The sequence below is a fragment of the Bos grunniens genome, chromosome 12 (genome assembly GCF_055505025.1).
Source record: "Bos grunniens cultivar Pamir isolate PY7600 chromosome 12, Bosgru_T2T1.0, whole genome shotgun sequence".
In the NCBI taxonomy this organism is placed as follows: Eukaryota; Metazoa; Chordata; class Mammalia; order Artiodactyla; family Bovidae; genus Bos; species Bos grunniens.
In genome coordinates this window covers 12,027,825-12,048,669 of record NC_141176.1, presented here as the reverse complement: position 1 = coordinate 12,048,669, position 20,845 = coordinate 12,027,825, and the positions used below count along the sequence as shown (strand labels likewise).

Genomic DNA, 20,845 nt, shown 5'->3' with positions numbered 1-20,845 from the left:
CAATCCCACTGCTGGGCATACACACTGAGGAAACCAGAAGGGAAAGAGACACGTGTACCCCAATGTTCATCGCAGCACTGTTTATAATAGCCAGGACATGGAAGCAACCTAGATGTCCATCAGCAGATGAATGGATAAGAAAGCTGTGGTACATATACACAATGGAGTATTACTCAGCCATTAAAAAGAATACATTTGAATCAGTTCTAATGAGGTGGATGAAACTGGAGCCTATTATACAGAGTGAAGTAAGCCAGAAAGAAAAACACTAATACAGTATACTAACGCATATATATGGAATTTAGAAAGAGGGTAACAATAACCCTGTGTACGAGACAGCAAAAGAGACACTGATGTATAGAACAGTCTTATGGACTCTGTGGGAGAGGGAGAGGGTGGGAAGATTTGGGAGAATGGCATTGAAACATGTAAAATATCATGTATGAAATGAGTTGCCAGTCCAGGTTCGATGCACGATACTGGATGCTTGGGGCTAGTGCACTGGGACGACCCAGAGGGATGGTATGGGGAGGGAGGAGGGAGGAGGGTTCAGGATGGGGAGCACATGTATACCTGTGGCGGATTCATTTTGATATTTGGCAAAACTAATACAATTATGTAAGGTTTAAAAATAAAATAAAATGTAAAAAAAAAAAAAAAAACCTTGTTCTTGAAAGGCTATTCTCTTACAGCAGGATAACTGACCTGCAGTGAAATGTCTAAAGGAGATTGCTATTTAATGAAAGTAAAGTTACTAAGGCACCTAGGACTCTGTTTTCTATGCCTCTTCTGAAGTTCTTTTATTTATTTATTTTGTATTGAAAGAAAGTGAAACTGTTAGTCTCTCAGTAGTGTCTGACTCTTTGTGACCCCATGGACTGTAGCCCGCCAGGCTCCTCTGTCCATGGGATTCTCCAGGCAAGAATACTGGAGTGGGTTGCCATGCCCTCCTCCAGGGGATCTTGCTGACCCTGGGATCACACCTGGGTCTCCCGCATTGCAGGCAGATTCTTCACTGTCTGAGACACCAAGGAAGCCCATTTTGTACTGAAGTATAGTTGAATTACAATGTTGTGTTAATTTCTGCTGTACAGAAAGTATCTCAGTTACATATATATGTATGTATATACACATTCATTTCTCTATTCTTTTCCATTGTTCCCTGTGCTATACAGTAGGACTTTGTTGTTTATCCATTCTTTTATTTATTTTTAATAAATAATACACACACCCTAAGTGACGGCTGGTGTTAAGAACAGTTACTCCAGTAATGCTGTCATGGCCCAGACCATTTCTATAGCTTCCTCTTTTAGAATTGACCTGTAGAGGTGTCACAACTCTTATGAAGCAAACTAGTCTCATTGTTTTATAATTGTGCCTGATTTTGACTAAAACCCCTCTTTTACCAGATTTTGAATTGTTTAATCAATTAGAACATGTCAATGTTAAGTGGAACAGGAGAAATTATTTAGTTCAACCCCTTTTAGTTTCTGATGAGAAGGTTTAGCCCCAGAGAAGTTAATTGACTTTCCTAAGAGTACAGAGTAAATTAGCAAATAATTCACACACATCAGAACTATTTGGTTCATACACATCAGTTCCAAATATCCTTTAGCTATTTATTAAAAATCAAATATATTTTTAAAGGATACATAATTTCCACCATTAAAGATATTAAAATAGAATCTGCCATGGACTCTGCAGATCCTTCCTAAAGTACTCCAGAAGTGTTTTGAACACCATTATTGTAATAAATGTATCTTTATGGATTAAAAAGCTTATCATGTTATTATAATAAATATATTTCCATATGTAAGTTCCATTATTTTTTTTAAAAAATCCATTAGACTGTAGTCATAACTTTTATGTAGATTTCTTAAATTGACACAGAATAAAACTCTATCTCAATTTTGAAATGTTTCTTATTTTTCTCATTTCTCATGGAAAACATCTATAAGATACTTCTAAGATAACCAGACATTATCTCCTGGCTGAGGCAAGCTTGTCCTTATTCTGTGCTGTCCAGTGAGATAGTCATGGACTACATATGGTAATTTCAAACTTAAATTTTAGTTAATTAAATAAAATTTAAAAATCAAGTATTCAGTAGGTACATTGCGTAATAAGCTACCATATTAGATGCCTCAAGTATAAATACTTCTATCAGCACAGAAAATTTTATTAGTTAGTGCTGGTCTAGAGTTGTTGTAGTCAGTATACATATTTTAATTTACTACGAATCTCTTACACTGTCTCTAAAAAAGTTAGAAAGTGGTGGCAAGTTTTGGGGAAAGTACTTTAAATGTTTATTTGTTCTCTAAATGTTGCTAGCTATTCTGCACAGTTAAATTTTTTAAAAGAAGAATTTATTTTCACCCATTTTTTTGGAGCATGATGGTTTCTGTGGAATTCACGTCAACTGTCACGTCCTGGCTGCTAAATTTTAAAATTATGCTGAAGTTATGGCAAAAGTTCTGTCAGTGCTGCCAAAGCTAAAGGCAGAAGTGTGTTACTCACTCACTCGTGTCCCTCTCTTTCACAACCCTCTGGACTGTAGCCTCCAGGCTCCTCTGTCCATGGGATTCTTCAGGCAAGAATACTGGAGTGGGTTGCCATGCCCTCCTCCAGGGGATCTTCCAGACCCAGGGATCAAACCCACATCTCCTGCATTGCAGGCGGATTCTTTACCATTTGAACCACCAGGGCTTCCCTGGTAAGGGCAGAAAGGTCCAGTTAATTGAAATTTTGTTACAATGTCATAACATTTGAAATCAACTAGTCTGGATATAACACAATGGAAATTATGTTGAATTCATTCTTGATAGCCATTTTATTTGCAAAGGCCTTAAATTACCTACCTACCTTTGTTTATCCTAACATCCAGAATGAAAAGTCCACTCACTAAGAAGACACGGGTCAGCTCTCAAGACTGACCTGGCGTCATGCTCCAGGTCCATTTCCAAGCTCCCCTGGTCCACTGTGAGCAATTCGAGGGCAGTGACCAACCCTCCGTGGCTTTTGTAGGCCTCACGGTACTTCAGATGATACCTTGCCAATACATTTCCCATTAAGGCTTGTTTGAACAAACAAAACAGTTGATCTGGTCTGCCCGGAAAATCACTGTATTTGGGAGCAGGCTCATAGGGTACATGGATGTGACTGCTTCAAATGCTTTTTATTGTGGAGTAATATCTACTGAGCTGACTGCTAGGATGGAACTCCTGTGTGGTTATCAGTACTTTTGGTGAATCTGTGCTGAATTAAATCAGGGACCAATGAACGAGCCACAGGCTCTCAAAGAGAAAGGCTAAAGTGCTGCTTGTTCTGTTTGATCTGCAGGAACAGTAAGTCCAGTTTTAAAATAGAGATGAACTAGGAGAGCTATAAATACCATAATAAAATGAGAGCGGGCCCAGAAAATAAGCAGTTTTTAGTCTCTGTGCACACAACATATATCAGTGAAGCACACAAAGGTATATTTTCTGGGTTTCTTTTATCATATATTTCGTATAAAATAGCCTTTTTCTGAGAAATGGGATTTCTTTGAAAATTAAATAGGTGAATGTTTATCTGCCATGACTCAGCTGGACCAGGTGGACTATAGTCCACTAGGCTCCTCTGTCCATGGAATTCTCCAGACAAGAATAGTCTTGTAGTGAATTGCCATTCCCTTCTCCAGGAGATCATCCCAACTCAGGGATTGAACCCTTGTCTCTTGTATCTCTTGCATTGACTGGTGGGTTCTTTACCATCAGCGCCACCTGGGAAGCCCCATGATCCAGTCTAACTTCTTTTTTTTTGTAAAGAATATTTTTTATAATTATATTTGTTTCCTTCCCAGCTCAATGGATGTAAAATCTGGTGAAATTTTGCCAGACACGAACAGCATCTATCATGAGCATCTATCAACAGCATCTATCAGGTTATGAGCTACCTTAAGGACTTAGGGAGAAACAGTCCTTCTTTCTGTCCTGCAGGTCCTGACCTTGGTCACGAAGAGTGATAATGTCTAATTTCTTCATTTTTAGATAACAATCGAAAGAGAGAGCGGTGAAGACGTGAGTTCCCCCAAACACGGGAAGGAGGACCCAGACAACATGCCACATGTGGGTGGTAACACTTGGGCTGGCGGCACAGGTTGGTAGTACGGGCACTTTCCTGGGTCAGGCTTCCAGAGACTTCATGAGCCCATGTGGACAGCCCACCAGCCCCAAGAAGGCTCAGGAATCAGTTTGCCTTCTCCTCCAACCCCATTAGTCAGCTGGAGTGTGCTTCTGCCCTCTGACGCAGCGTGATTTTAAGACACGGAAAAGCCCTGGCATTTGGAGCCCTGCAGACTCAGCAGACAGTCAGAGGTAGCAACCCCCTAACCTCAGGCTGTTCTGGTCCTCATTCATCAAAGGGGCCTACTATGAACTGCCTCTCAAGATTGTGATGAGGATTCAGTAAGATTATGACTACAAAGCGCTGCGCTCAAGACCTGGCATGAAAAATGCATTCATTAAAAGTGTTAATCCCCTCTTTTAAATTCCCTGTCCTTGGGACCATGCCAGAAATCGACAGTAAATTCTTTCTGGACCAGCTGACTTTGAAAAGACATGGTCCTTGTCTTCCATATCTCAGAAGAGAGTACGTCGAGGCTGCAGGGTTCTGTGATAAGAGAGATAGCTGTGGTCTGAGTCGATGGCTGGGGTCCGTCCCTTCCTCTTGGCTGCCTGTCAAGAGCATTGTTCCCAGCCAGGACCATGGCCTTCCTCTTTCCTCTGAGGCAGCTGGAGCGACACAGCTGTGGGGCCGCAGGAATAGGGCCAGACTGTGCACACCGTCTGATCTTATCTCGGCCCTGAGCCGTGCCAGCACGAGCTCCATGCTCCATCTTCGCTGGGGACAGTCTGTGCTCCTTGGCCTTGACAGCCTCGGGAGGAAATGGGCTACCGTGCGGGGACAATGTGGTATCCAGCAGGCCCGTGGGCCCCTCGCTGGCTCTGTTTATGCATCAGGCATCAGCTTGAAAGGAAGGATATTTTTAGAAATGGCCTTTGATCTGGAAGTTAGTGTTAAGCCAGCAGGATTTAATCCCTGTGGAATGCACTGTGGGATGCGCTGGCCAGATGCAGGCTTCCCAGCCATGGGCTACTTAATCTGGAGCGGAGGTGCTCGCTTGTTATTCAGCTCTCATCTACCAGCTCATATATCTTATAGTCCGGGCTGATGACCCTGCTTTTACTTCCCAGCCGGGTTGTCAATCTATCAAGGCTCTTTCGCTACAAATTCTTTTTCTCTTTGTCCCTCTCTGCCTCAGAATTCTCTGCACTGAAGGTAATCATTTGATTACATGAATCATTTGATTCCTTTTTCATCATCAAAACCCCTCTGCTGTCTTTCTCCCCCTTATCTTCACAGATTTAGGATATCCAGGGTTAGTTTCAATATTATACCTTGGGATCTAGACTCTCTGGCAAGCCTTTTCATTTTGGCACCAGTGGTAAAGAACCTGCCTGCCAATGCAGGAGATGCAAGAGACGTGGGTTCAATCTCTGGGTTGGGAAGATTCCCTGGAGAAGGGCATGCCAACCCCCTCCAGTATTCTTGCCTGGAAAATTCCATAGACAGAGAAGCCTGCCAGGCTATAGTCCATGGGGTCGCAAAGAGTTGGACACAGCTGAGCTCACACTCAGGAGTCACGAGTTCAAATTAAAGCCTTCTTGGAAGTGCAGGTTGTGAAGAATTCCACCCTCACATCTTCTCCACCCCCATCTGACTTTGCCAAGGGACTGATTGTCATCACACCAGGCTCTAGACGGTTATAGGTCATCCCCTCCTTTCACCAGAAACAATCTCATCTCAGCACCTGGGAAGTTTTAAGTTCTCATTTATGACCTACCCATAACTAAGGAGCACCTCTGGTAGAAAGGGAGTCAGGTCTCAGGACAGCATTTCCACCCCTGAATCTCATGACCATAGTCCTTCCCGCCCATTGACCATCCATAAGCGACAACCAGGAGTCACACACATCCAAGGTGGAATTTTCCACCAGCAATTTCTAAATAAAAAAGAAATAAGATGTGCTGGAATCAAAGGATAAAAATACTATAATTAATGGGCTGTTCTCATGGTATTTCCCAAAAGGAAATGACCTACCTGGACTTTGATAAGGGAAGCAGAGCATGCTGAGTTGTTGCTTTTAACTTATTACCAATTAAGCCTTCAAGGGAGAAAAGGAGAATGTAGCATAATTTATCCAAAGCCTAAGCACTTTCAAAATTTCCACTTTATGAAACTTAGAAATGAGCTCACTCTGTGCAACTGGAAGTTGTCTACATAATGATAGTGAGAGAAGTCCCTTATAGAGCTCTCATTTTGTGCCTTGCTGAGTGCGACTGAGACACAGAGAGGTTGGGGAACTTCCCTCAAGGACACGTGACTAGTATGTTGGAACCAGGATTCAAACTCAGGCAGTCTGACTTACCTACACAATACTGTACTATATAATGCTAGTGTTCGTATTAATACTATCAGTATACTATACTAATCAATACTTGACTATAATGTACAAGATTATGCTACCCCTACAATATTGGGATCTCTTCTAAGTTCCCAAGTTATGTGTAAAGGAACAAAAGAAACTAATTGCTAATATTTTAATCATCATAAAGCTGGGGTAATAAACTGGTAACCCAGGACCCAAATCTAGGCAATATATGTATTTTGGCGGTCCAAGTCGTGTTTTAAGATGATTTGAATTTGAATATATTTAGACAAGGCAAGTCCTCTCTAGTTAGCCAAGTTCTCACCACTTCTTATAATATTACCTACCTAGTCTTCTAGGCATTTAATTTATACCTACAACATACAGTTTTACATAATACACATTTACAAGCATGTAAAGGGTTAATTACTCAGTCATGACCAACTCTTTGCGACCCCATGGACTGTAGCCCACCAGGCTCCTCTGTCCAAGGGATTCTCCAGGCAAGAATACTGGAGTGGATTGCCATTTCCTTCCCCAACAAGCATGTAAACTTGGGTTTATATTTTAAAACTGTCCTGAAACTGGCAGTATTTATCTGTTGCATGTTATTCTAAGCTAAAAGTCAAAGTATAACTGACTTCTCATCTTGGCTCAGCCACTGATATGAGTTCACATGTCTGTCACTTAACCTTTCTGCACTTTATTTTTACCACTTGCAAACCAGAAGCAATATCCATACCCTGACCATCTTTCTTTGATTTTAATGAAAAATCAGATTACTGTGAAGAAAGAGTGTTGTTCATTTAATTAACATATATATACGACGTATTTGGGGCTTACCCAGTGGCTCAGAGGTAGAGAATCTACCTGCAAGGCAAGAGCCACAAGTTCAGCCTGGGTTGGGAAGATCTGCTGGAGGAGAGGGCATGGTAACCCATTCCAGTATTCTTGCCTGGAGAATCCCAATGGACAGAGGAGCCTGTCGCAGAGTTGGATATGACTGAGGCGACTGCATGCGCACACACATCAAGTATTTATGGTGTTTAAGCCATTCTTACAGGTACAGAGCTACAAAGATATATAATCCCATTCATCCTATAGATGGTAAAAAAAAGAAAAAATTTAAGGAATAACAAGCAGGGCATAAGAGTGTTGATCCCTGTGTGGCTGTCATCAAGTCAGGGGTCATAGATTTTGGACTGAGCCTTGACATATGGGTTGGAATTAGTTGGATGGAGAAGAAGAACATCCTAAACTAGGGGACACCTTGTGTTTCCAGGAGAAAGTCATTTGAATAATTATTAGTTTTCCCACTGGCTCAGCGATAAAGAATGTGCCTGCACTGCAGGAGCCGTGGGAGACATGGTTTTGTTCCCTGGGCAGGGAAGATCCCCTGGAGAAGGGCATGGCAACCCACTCCAATATTCTTGCCTGGGAAATCCCATGGACAGAGGAGGCTGGCAAACTACAATCCATAGTGTCTCAAAGAGTCGGACACGACTTAAGGGACTTAGCACAGCACACAGGTATAATTAATCTACTTCATGGGCTTGCCTTAAAGCCCCGCTCTTTTGTGGTCTAGATCAGACTAATCACCTGGACTTCATGGTTTCCTCCCAGGTGGAAGAGACACTGCAGGCCTGGGCGGCAAGGGAGGTCCTTACCGGCTGGACGCAGGCCACACGGTCTACCAGGTCTCTGAGGCCGAGAAAGACGCTGTTCCCGAGGAGGTGAAGAGAGCTGCGAGAGAGATGGGCCAGAGAGCGTTTCAACAGAGGTGGGTGGTCCCCAGCGCGTCCGGAGCGGGGAAACGTCACGGCAAACCCTGGGCAGACCCAGGGTTCTGTGATTCTCCACTTTATGCAGCCACTTAGACCACAAACTGCAACCCGTTGCCACCTCACCCCCCACTGGAGACAGCTGAGTGAACACAATCCCTGGCTCTTTCTGCTCAGGCCCTTTTAAATGTATTAATTGCATATAACGGTATAGAGGAAGGACTGAGCATGTTCGAAGGTAAAACCAGGGACTTCCCTGGGCAGTCCAGTGCTTAAGGCTTCACCTTCCAATGCAGGGAGTGCAGGTTGATCCCTGGTTAGGGAGCTACGATCCCACATGCCTCAAGGCCAAAAAGCCAAAGCATAGAAAACAGAAGCAATATTGTCACAAATTCAGTGAAAACTTTAAAAAACAGTCCACATCAAAAAAATAAATAAATAAATCTTTTAACAAAGTAAAACCAAAGGTATTTCCCTGTGGAAAAAACTAAAGTCAGATCATTCCATCCACATCTATTCCCAGGCCACAAAGCAAATTGAGATAACATTCCGGGATGGTCCCTTCCTGCCCCTCAGGAATCTTGTAGATTTATGTGGAGACAGGACTAGCGTACACACACACACACACACACACACACACACACTCCCACACACATACTTTCACACTCACCCTGGTTAAGTGCTGAAGTCACGTGATACAGAGGCTGTGCCCTCCAGCGATATAGAGAAGGGGAAAGTCACTGGGCTGATGAGAGGTGAGGCCTGAACACAGCCAGCATTTGGACCTTCCAGGAAGGGAAAGCTAAGTGAGCAAGCCAGGATGAGCAGAGTGACTGTGGCGGAGACAGCCAGCCATATCCAGAAAGAGGGTACCAGCTGGGGCTGGTGGGAAGTGGGGTTGACTGTCAGTGGGTGGAGGCCTTGAGATCCAGGCCCATGAGCCTGTAGCTTTCATTCTGGAACCATGTGGGGCCACTCTGATTGGAATCATCTAGAACATGAGAAGAAACCTCATGACCCTTTCCCTGGACATCCACCTGGGTTCTTCAGCTCAAAGTGACAAGTACCTAAGAACCAGGAAGATCTCCTTTGGGATTGAGGGTGAGAGTCATGGTCTGGGAGGCAGATTTACGCTGTTGGGCTCCACAGAAGGAGCTGGGCACAGTTCAGATAAACCATGCTCTCCAGCGTCCACGAGTTCCGAAATCCCTCCCATGCAGGACATCTGGTATTACACTATCTGCTGGGCTTAAACATCCTGCAAGTAAACAGTCCAGAACAATGGGGACAAAAACTCAGGTCCCTGCGGACACACCCTCAGGAAAGCCTGCGAGGCTCCGGGCCCTCGTGTACTCAGCAGGCAGGTTCGACAAGTGTCACCCCAGCCCTTCTGCCGGCTTCCCTGGAGACCTCCAACAGTTGATTTCCCCTCGCCGTGCGTCAGTCTGTTCTTCTGGTGATCGGTGGCTCCCTTCCCCCTTCCTCTCACAGAGGTTGCAAGGACAAATGATGTTAGGAATGGAAACAATTTAAACTGCTCAAAAAAAAGGTGGGAGCAATCCAATAACGCAAGATCTTGTTGGAATTAAGACACAGTTTTAATTTCACATTTCATGTAAACAATAAATGTGTATTTGGGAAAGGAACCGAATAATTAGATACGCATCATCTTCTCCTTCCCAACCAATGAGTTCCTGTTGTTCCCACACTGAAAATCTCACCAGCCCTTTCTCAGTTTTTGTGTAAGTGGGCAAGTGAATCGAGCAATTCACACAGAAGGACTTGTAAGTCGTGCTGGTGGTTTGGTCGCTAAGTCGTGTCTGACTCTTGCAGTGCCATGAACTGCAGCCTGCCAGTCTCCTCTGTCCTTGGAATTCTCTAGGCAAGAATACTGGAGTGGGTTACCATTTACTTCTCCGATTGTAAGTCATGCTTGGGTGCAAGTGTAGAACCCCTTCTCTAATTCCCATGATAGACAGTGAGGAATCTGGTTCTGTTAAATACAGTTACCCCACAGGATAAAGAAATTAGGGAGCATCTGTGATAATAAGGCAACTAAATTTAGTGGATATAAGGGAGGAGAGAGAAAAAGTGGAGAAGGGAACTGAGAAAACCGTGAACGCATTACTCACTTCGTCGTGTCTGACTCTTTGCAACCCCTTGGACTGTAGCCCGCCAGTCTTCTCTGTCCATGGGATTCTCCAGGCAAGAATACTGGAGTGGGTTGCCATTCCCTTCTCCAGGGAATCTTCCCGACCCAGGGATCGAACCCAGGTCCCCCGCGTCGCAGGCAGCTTCTTTACCATCTGAGACACCATACACCTCTACTAAATGCTGCAGAGAAGAATCCAAATCCAAGTGAAAGAGTACCAGAAGGTACTTCAAATACAGAGGAGCTGGACAAGGGGATGAGAAAGGAGAGGATGAAATAAAAGCATGTGGAGACCCTGAAAAAGACAGAAAACACAGAAAAATGTTGCTTTCTACTTTTGTGTAGTAATAGTCCCATTTGATGAGTATTCAGTTTAGTACTACTAAAGTCTGGCATCCAGTCCCGTCACTTCATGGCAAATATGTGGGGAAAAAGTGGGAACAGTGACAGATTTTAATTTCTTGGGCTCCAAAATCACTGCAGATGGTGACTGCAGCCTTGAAATTAAAGGACACTTGTTCCTTGGAAGAAAAGCTATGACAAACCTAGATAGCACATTAAAAAGCAGAGGCATTACTTTGCTGACAAATGTCCATATTGTCAAAGCTGTGGTTTTTCCAGTAGTCATATATGGATGTGAGAGTTGGACCATAAAGAAGACTGAGCATCAAAGAACTGATGATTTCCAATTGTGGTGTTGAAGACTCTTGAGAGTACCTTGGACAGCAAGGAGATCCAACCAGTCCATCCTAAAGGAAATCAGTCCTGAATAATCACTGGAAGGACTGATGCTGAAGCTGAAGCTCCAATGCTTTGGCCACCTGATGCAAAGAACTAACTCATTGGAAAAGACCCTGATGCTGGGAAAGATTGAAGGCAGGAGAAGAAGCGGGCAGCAGAGGATGAGATGTTTAGATATCATCACCCCGACTCAATGGACATGCATCTGAGCAAACTCCAGGAGATAGTGAAGTACAGAGGAGCCTGGCAAGATGTAGTCCATGAGGTTACAAAGAGTCAGACATGACTTAACTACTGAACAGCAACAGCAAAGTTTTTCTTAAACTTTTTATTATGAAACTTTTCAAACATAAACAAAAATAGAAACATGTAGTGAAATCTGTGGACCTATTCTCTCAACTTCAAGAAGAAAATCTGACTCCCTTCCTAGTTCCCAACCCTGAGTTTTTTGTTTTTAGCTAATTCAAGATTTTCTATCTTTTTTTATCATAAATAGTTCAGAGTTTATCTCTGAATACTTTATTTAAAAAAATAAAAATACACAATACTATTCAGTTCAGTCACTCAGTCTTGCCTGACTCTTTGCAGCCCCATGGACTGTAGCACGCCAGGCTTCCCTGGCCATCATCAACTCCCAGAGTTTGCTCAAACTCATGTCCATCAAGTCGGCAATGCCATCCAACCGTCTCATCCTCTGTTGTCCCCTTCTCCTCCTGCCTTCAACCTTTCCCAGCATCAGGGTTTTTCAAATGAGTCAGTTCTTCCCATCAGGTGGCCAAAGTATTGGAGCTTCAGCTTCAGCATCAGTCCTTCCAATGAATATTCAGGACTGATTTCCTTTAGGATGGACTGGTTAGATCTCCTTGCAGTCCAAGGGACTCTCAAGAGTCTTCTCCAGTACCACAGTTCAAAAGCATCAATTCTTCAGCGCTTAGCTTGACTACTGAAAAAACCATAGCTTTAACTAGATGGACCTTTGTCGGTAAAAGAATCATTCTTCACTATCATCCAATAGTTAGTTTCAAAGCTATTTTGTAAGTCTAGGTAAATGCAGAATGAAGTCAAAGCCCTGTACGTATGCTTTTATAGCAGCTGATACCTTCTTTCCATGGAAATGGCAACCCACTCCAGTGTTCTTGCCTGGAGAATCCCAGGGACAGGGGAGCCTGGTGGGCCGCCGTCTATGGGGTCGCACAGAGTCGGACACGACTGAAGCGACGTAGCAGCAGCAGCAGCAACCTTCTCTCCATAGTTCTTATCACTATTTCCCATTGTGTTACTGGTATGAATAGTTGATTTCTTCTCCACTGACTTCAAGTTCCTTGAGGGCAGGGTGTTTTTGCCCTCTACCACTTAGCAACAAAAGAATAGCAAAACATCCCCAGTAGCTACACAAAGAACCTAGTGCATAGCAAGCACATACATGTTTGTGAATGGATAATACACACGTGCGAACAAGTAATGCTATCACCCTTTCGTGCTTAATTCAAATACTGGCTGAAACCAAACTGACGGCCAGCCCGACCCATCAGCCTAGGGGTCCAGCATATTGCCCTGAAGAGCCTAATTCTACTGGTGGGTTTTGACATCATCAGCAGAGCATTTAGTTAGCATTCATTTGTATCTGGATTTTGGCTAGATACTGGCTCTTACTTGTCATGAACTGATTAACTCAGGAAGAATAACAGAAGTAGACAAGCATAAGACACGTACAAAGCAGGACAGACATTAAACCAACAAAACAGGAATGAAATAGATGGCGAGGTGCTTTTATATGCTTGGAAAAGCCTCTCAGGTGGGCGCCAATTGTGGAAATTGTACCCACGACCATGTGCAAGACTAATCAGCCCTACCCAGTAGATCTTAGCTTATGTTTGTTTTCCTCATAAACGATCCAAAATTACAGTATTTAAATCTGACCTATATGAAAAAGTAAAATGAGACCTAAAATTCCCAGACTCTTACGTAACAATAAATATACCCTTTAAGAATACGCTGTGCCAGCAAAGCGTAGTCAGTCTGCGTAGATTACTAGGATGTGAAGCAGCTGTGCCCTGCAGTTTTGATCAGGGTTAAAGCAGCAGAGAGACACGTTTTCAGCCAGCTCTGTGGGCCGGAGAGTATTAGCGCTGGGGGTCTTGTCTGATGCAGAGGCCAGCGTGTCCTGTTTTCTTTCCCCACTCCCTGCTTCGGCCTTCATCTTTGAGAATGTTATCAGCTTTGAACACCTTGTAGGTGATCTTCGTGAAAGCTAACACAGCTTGGAATATGATTTCCAGACTTCTTCCTAATTAGAACAGCATGTGGTGTGTTTTGGGAGCAACACACTCATGCCAGAGGTATCACTGTAACTAGAGTTAGTTCAGATCTCTCTACAAAAACCAGTCTGCCTGGGGTGACTTACCAACTGCCTGGTTCCTTCCTTGATGTGTGTGTGTGTGTGTGTGTGTGTGTGTGTGTGTGTGTCCTGCTAAGGACAAGCTTTATGCCGACTTTTTTCCCCTAACCTCTCTTATTTGAGTCAGAGTGTACTGGCCTCCCAGGTAGGAAGGATGTTGGTAAAATATCTTGCAGTGGTCATCATGCCCAACATCTGTCAGGCTTGACACTTGAGACGTATCTTCATCAATGAAAACTTAAGAGAGGTTTAAGAGATTGCCAAAACTACACATAAGAGGTCAAATCCTGCACACATATTCCTTTCTGTCCTTCAGAACAGAGAGGAAATTCGATTTATAGGGCACCTTCGCGTGTCACCTCAGGAAATAACCATTCAGATGTTATTTACCTTTCGGGTATTTACTGTTTGATAACCAGTGTTTTCAAAGTCCTACTTGGCAGCATTTCTTGCATGCCACTGGGTACCAGGGCTTGTGCTGGCACTGAGATGCTAAGAAAAAATAAGGCACATTCCTTTCCCCAGAGGATTACAAGAGAAAATATCAGAGCACCTCACATGTAGTAAAGTTCATTAAATTTCATTAAATATTTGGCTCAAGTACACACACCCATATGTATACATGCATTTTTGTATACTGGATCTCAATGTAAAGATCATTTTCTGCTGTGGAAAATATGTTTGAAAAACACTCTGATAGAGCAAAATAGACATGTATTAAAAGCAATAAATAATAATGGAGAAGGAAATGGCAACCCACTCCAGTATTCTTGCCTGGAGAGTCCTGGTGACGGGAGAGCCTGGTGGGCTGCCATCTATGGGGTCACACAGAGTCAGACACGATTGAAGCGACTTAGCAGCAAAAGCAATAAAATGTACAGGTTCCATAGCAGATATCTATGGAAGATACGTGAAGGAGACTGATCATGGAGGGACCAAGCAAGACTTCGTAGGACGTGATCTTGACACTTGAGGTGGCGTTAGCTAACCAGCCAGGTGGTAGGGCAGGAACTGCCCGTCTGCCCTCATGGTGGTCTAAGCCCAACATGGTGTGATTCTAATAAGACTCCAGCACTCTGCCCTCTGATGAATGGAATCTTCCCAGAGCACGGCCTGATGGGAGGAATAGAGACCGTTCATCCTCAGTGAGAGCGTTAGGGGGTTCATCTCTAGCCAAGGGAAATAAGAATACACACCAGATAAGAGTTTCAGCTCAACATCAAGGATCCATACCTCCAACATTGCATGCGTGCACACACTTGTACACACATACATACACACATACAGTAGCAATAGCTTAGAAAACTGTGTTGTGGTCAGGCTTTTGATATACATTCATCTTTCTCTATTCTAGTATTAGTACCCTTTTCATTTATAGAAATTTGTAGAAATTTCTATAAATTACATTTCTATAAATTTATTTATAAATTACATTTATAGAAATTTGTGTCATCGAATTAGCCTATTATGAATACAACACTGCAAAACCTTCTACTTCTGACTGGTTTAAGATACTGTAGGGCTTTTCTGATGGCTCAGCTGGTATAGAATCCACCTGTAATACAGGGGACACAGGAGATGAGGGTTCAGTCCCTGGGTCGGGAAGATCCCCTGGAGGAGGCATGGCAGCCCACTCGAGTATTCTTGCCTGGAGAATCCCATGGACAGAAGAGCTTGGGGGCTACAATCTACGGGTCGCAAAGAGTCGGACACAACTGAGCACGCAGCATTAGCACGTTTTAAACAGTGGAGTCTTATTTGTATTTCAGTGATTTATCTCAGTTTGTTTTGAGCATCTGTTATGCTAGGCATCCTGCTGACCGCCATGCAGATAAAGATGAGAAAAAATAAAGGAGACAGCTGGGGAGACGGGAAGCAGACTGTAGCACAGGTAGCAACCACTGTATAGCGACAAGCATGAAGGGATATTAGAGCCCAGACCACAGACCAGAGATCAGAGCAGGCTTCCTGGAAGAGGCGACCACTGATTTGAAGAGTTCTGGGAGTCAGCAGGTAAAGAAGGGTGGGAGAGAAACCAGGTAGAGCCTCAGAGGCAAGGGCGCTGGGTGTGTCTAGGAAACTGCAAGTGCAGAGGCAGGGCTGCAGCCGAAGCAAATAATGAAAAAATAATAAAAAGGAGCACCAGAATTTCAGCACCACAATAGTATTAGAACACAATTATTAAAAGGACACAATCAGCGATTTCAGAAAACTCCTGTTTTACGAAGCAACCTTTTTATTGACAGTCTCTGGGCAGGAGCTGTTACCTTGGTCAACCAAATCTATGTCCTCGGTCTTAAAAAGCATCCCATGGGATCTCTCTAGGACCCCGCCACAGGAACTTACCACCTGCCAACATCACAGGCACACGTCTGGGATGCAGTAGTGGTGTGCTACACAGCCCACGCACACCGGCTCTTTCTAATTCAGGGGCCCTCTCTGTTGATAGCTCAAAATCAGTTACCACAAACGTCAACAAACACTACAAATCAGGGCTGCTTTTCCCCTTCAGGGCAACTTGTTTACCATTTTCCAGCGCATCACTACACACACATTCCTCTCTTCTGAAACATTAGCTGGAGACATCACTTCTTGCCTTTCCTTTATTTCTTTTTACTTAAACTAGCTGGTTTTCTGTATTCTTTAATTGTTATTTTTAATTAATTAATTTTTATTGAAGTATGATTGCTTTACAATGTTGTGTTAGCTTCTCGGTTCAGTTCAGTTCAGTTGCTCAGTCGTGTCTGACTCTTTGCAACCCTGTGGACTGTAGCACGCCAGGCCTCCTGTCCATCACCAACTCCTGGAGCTTGCTCAAACTCATGTCCATCAAACCATCTCATCCTCTGTCATCCCCTTCTCCTCCTGCCTTCAATCTCTCCCAACATCAGGGTCTTTTCCAATGAGTCAGCTCTTCACATCAGGTGGCCAAAGTATTGGAGTTTCAGCTTCAACATCAGTCCCTCCAGTGAACATTCAGGACTGATTTCCTCTAGGATGGACTGGTTGGATCTCCTTGCAGTCCAAGGGACTCGCAAGAGTCTTCTCCAACACCACAGTCCAAAAGCATCAATTCTTTGGCACTCAGCCTTCTTTATGGTCCAACTCTCGCATCCATGTTAGCTTCTACTGTGCAGCAAACACAGTCAGATACACATATACATGTATCCCCTCCCTTTCGGATTTCCCTCCTACTTAGGACACCACAGTGCATTAAGTAGAGTTCTCTGTGGTGTACAGTATGTTCCTATCAGTTGTCTATTTTATATATTCCCTGATAGCTCAGTTGGTAAAGAATCTATATGCAATATAGGAGACCCTGGTTCCATTCCTGGGTCAGGAAGATCAGCTGGAGAAGGGATAGGCTACCCACTCCAGTATTCCTGGGCTTCCCTTGGGGCTCAGCTGGTAAAGAATCTGCCTGCAATGTGGGAGACCTGGGTTTGATCCCTGGGTTGGGAACATCCCCTGGAGAAGGGAAAGGTACCCACTCCAGTATTCTGGCCTGGAGAATTCCATGGACTGTATAGTCCATGGGGTTGCAAAGGGTCGGACACGACTGAGCGACTTTCACTTTTACTTTCATCAGTAGCGTACAGGCTTCCCTGGTGGCTCAGCAGTAAAGAATCTGCCTGCCAATGCAGGAGATGCGGATTTGATCCCTGGGTTGAGAAGAGAAGGAAATGGCAACCCACTCCAATATTCTTACCTGGGAAATCCCTTGGACAGGAGCCTGGTGGGCAGGCTCTAGTTCACGGGAATCAGACAGGACTTAGCGACTAAGCAACCACAGCAGGCAGTAGTCTGCATGTATCAATCCCAGCCTCCCAGTTTCTCCCATCCCACCACCTTCCCCCTTGTTGTCCATGCATTTGTTCTCTCTGACTTCTTGCTTTTTCTCCTCAAAGGCAAACTGAGTTACTAAGAAGTTGGCTATTTCTAGCAGTAGGTGACTCAGTAAAAGACCCACGGATACTTGCTCTCAGCTGTTGTCTTTTTCACCCTCCAATTTTAGGCTAAAGGAGATCCAAATGAGTGAATATGATGCTGCCACCTATGAAAGGTTTTCAGGGGCTGTTCGACGACAGGTGCACTCCCTCCGAATTATCCTGGATAATTTACAGGTAATCAACATGAACGAACCAAGAAAATAATCTGGTCACCCAATTAGACCCACCCCAGAACCACTGGAGAAATTTATCTGTATCCTAGCCAGACGGTCAGAAAAAATTAACTAATGCCAAAATGTCTGCATAAAACCTGTGGGTCACTCTCTGGCCGTCTTAGTTGAATTTTCGTAAAAATATTTGACCTCAGCTTTCCTCCTGTCCAGAAAGCAGTAGTTTGACTGGCGACTTCAAAAGCATCAGACTTCCTGATTTCCCTTATCTAGACCTATGAGCACCTCACCTCATAGAACAATGGAACACTGAATGATTGAATTCTCTTCCACTTAACAAATGCTCACTTTCCTGGGCATTGAGGGCAGCTTCTGAGGGGCTCTGAGCTCCCGGGCCAGGCAGTAGGTGAGTCAGAGCCAAAAGGAGGGATTCCTGGGAGATGAGGATGATGCCAAATGGTGCTGGCACCTAACTGAAGAGGGGGTATAGTCACGTCCGTTCGTTCATTTCTTAAGTTATTGATGGGACAGAAAAATAAAATGCAGCCCTTGCTGTCAAAGAAGAAACTTAAAGAAGACAAGCAAACGGTTTCCTAAGTTCTGTAGAGAACATGCATGCTTCTGGCGGGGTGAGTGAGAATCAGCTTTATGGAAGATGAAATGCTTGAGTTCACTCCTGAAAGATCCTGAGGACTCTTCCAGCTGGTTGAGGAGTCAGGATATTTCTGACACGGGACGAGGCACGTACGAGTGCACTGAGGCCTGGGGAATCACAGTGAGCTCAGAGAGGAGCACGTAATTCAGTGTGGCTGAGAAGACGGTGTGTGTGGTGGGAGACGATGGCAAGGGAGCAGGCGGGCCACGTTGTGAGGACCAGATGGTGATCTGGCCCTGGATGACATGAGAGCATAGCAGCACTGGGTTTTACCCTGTGGACCAAAGGGCCACTGGGAGATTCACAGTTCTAGGAAGAAATACAAGAATATGTTTTTAACTGAAGGAATCAGAATTCCCTTCTGATTAATGTGTTGACTGGTATTCATTGGGCACCATGCTATAGCTACGTTTACAGACATTGTTGCATTTAATTTCACATCAGTCCTTTAAGATAAATGTTATGTTTACAAGACCAGTCAAAGGAAGAAAAGTCAGATCCACTAAGGTGACTTCTTAAAATATTTTCAAGTGTTTCCCTTAGGGAATTTTTGTTTTTAATCCACCAAGGTGTTAAATGGGCTTTCTGGTCCTCAGTTTGGAACCCTAGGGGCAGTTGAAAATAGCTACTGGCCAAAGACAGACAGGGCCTGCTGTGGCATATGGATCTGTAGTTTGCAACCAGAGCAAGGAGACCTGGGTTTGGTCCCCTTTGGGGCATCTCCTGCCAGTCCCACCTGGTTCTGATTGACTCATACCATGCAACTGTCTTGGGGTTATTGTGGAATCCCAGTAACCAGGGGTGTTTCCTTGGTGAACAGCACAAAGTCTGGCCAGGAACTAGCAAATCATCCTTTGGGATAACCTTACAAAATACAGCTTGAAGCCCACGCATCGATTCCAGGAGGCTGGACCGATATCTGAGCAAAGGGAATGTCTTGCTCCAAGTTAATGCCTCTTCCACATGTCCCTCTGTTGCGCAATGGGTCCCTCTTCTCAATTAAGACATCTTTCACCAGTGACCTCCTCTTGCTTCTTGACTGGTTTCCTCATGGGATATCATAGCATCCTGGTGATTGAACCTTTTACGAATCAATAGCAAGATTTCCTTGTTAGAATAGTAGAATCTGTAATAACTCCAGTTATACTCAGTTCAGAATCTGAATCTCTGATTCCAGCTTTCCCTAACAAAAGAAAATATCCTTTTCTACAAAAAGCCACTGAGTTTAATCCTGTCTTCTCTCTAGTGTTTTTTTCCTAATCAACCATCTGTAATTTCATTCTCTGCTGCTGCTGCTGCTGCTGCTGCTGCTGCTAAGTCACTTCAGTCGTGTCCAACTCTGTGTGACCCCAGAGACGGCAGCCCATCAGGCTCCCCCGTCCCTGGGATTCTCCAGGCAAGAACACTGGAGTGGGTTGCCATTTCCTTCTCCAATGCATGAAAGTGAAAAGTGAAAGTGAAGTCGCTCAGTCATGTCTGACTCTTAGCAACCCCATGAACTGCAGCCCACCAGGCTCCTCCGTCCATGGGATTTTCCAAGCAAGAGTACTGGAGTGGGGTGCCATTGCCTTCTCCGAATTTCATTCTCAGGCCCAACTAAATTAGCCTTTCTCTGGTTTGTTTTGTCTGGCATGATATCTCTGTGGACCAACAGTTATCTTCTTTATTTTTCCTTCAGTGGTTCAAAATGGGCATGTTGTTCAGACAAATAGTGTTTTTGAACACTGATGTGCGCTGTGCTTGGCACTGAGGGCACAAAGATTCATAAGATATTATCTCCATACTCAACAAAGGTATTAGCCTGGAGGCGTGGGGGAAGACACCCGCACAGATCATTTCTGTTTAATATGTAAGTGTCTGGGGAGAGCAAGGAAGACAATGCAGTGGATGCCCAGAGGAGGAAGATTCAAGGATAAATTTCATATTTTATTTATCTATGTAATTTTTGGCTCTGCTGGGTCTTTCTCTAGTTGCGGTGAGTGGGAGCTACTTTAGTTCTGGTGCTCAGGCTTGTCACTGCAGTGGCTTCTCTTGTTGCGGAGCATGGGCTCTAGGGTCCTTGGGCTCAGTAGTTGTGGCACACGGGCTTAGTTGCCCTGAAGCATGGGGGATCTTCTCAGACCAGGGATAGAACCTGGGTCATCTGCACTGGCAGATGGCTTCTTAACCAGTGGACCATGAGGGACACCTTCAGGATAGATTTTGAAGGAAAGGATCCGTGACCCGAGTCTTTAAGGACAGACGAGTATTTACCAGACAGACCAGGGTGAAAACAATGCCCAGGGGAAGGCACAGCATAGAGAAAGGGCTGATACTGTGTGAGCCCAGGTGTGAGCTGGGGGCCAGCCACGGGCAGGGTACCACTCAGTGTGACATGCAGAAGGCTTTGAGGCTGGGAGGCGAGTCGCTGCCTGGTCAGGAACTTTATTCAGAGCCCCCACTTTGCGGTAGGCAAAGAATGGAAAGCATTTCCCCATTCACTTTATTTAATCTATAATAGCTGTGTTTCACCCAGGGGACTGAATATCT

General features: G+C 44.3%; 1 protein-coding gene across 2 annotated transcripts in view; it reads left to right on the top strand.

Moving 5' to 3' along the window:
- Positions 1-20,845, top strand: part of VWA8 (von Willebrand factor A domain containing 8) — a 390,356-nt gene that overhangs the window by 324,884 nt on the left and 44,627 nt on the right. For both annotated transcript variants that reach the window (XM_086328813.1, XM_086328812.1), the window contains 3 exons: positions 4,029-4,137; positions 8,093-8,249; positions 17,557-17,665. In XM_086328813.1, coding sequence (XP_086184939.1) covers positions 4,029-4,137; positions 8,093-8,249; positions 17,557-17,665 — 375 coding nt within the window. The remainder of the gene's footprint in view (positions 1-4,028; positions 4,138-8,092; positions 8,250-17,556; positions 17,666-20,845) is intronic.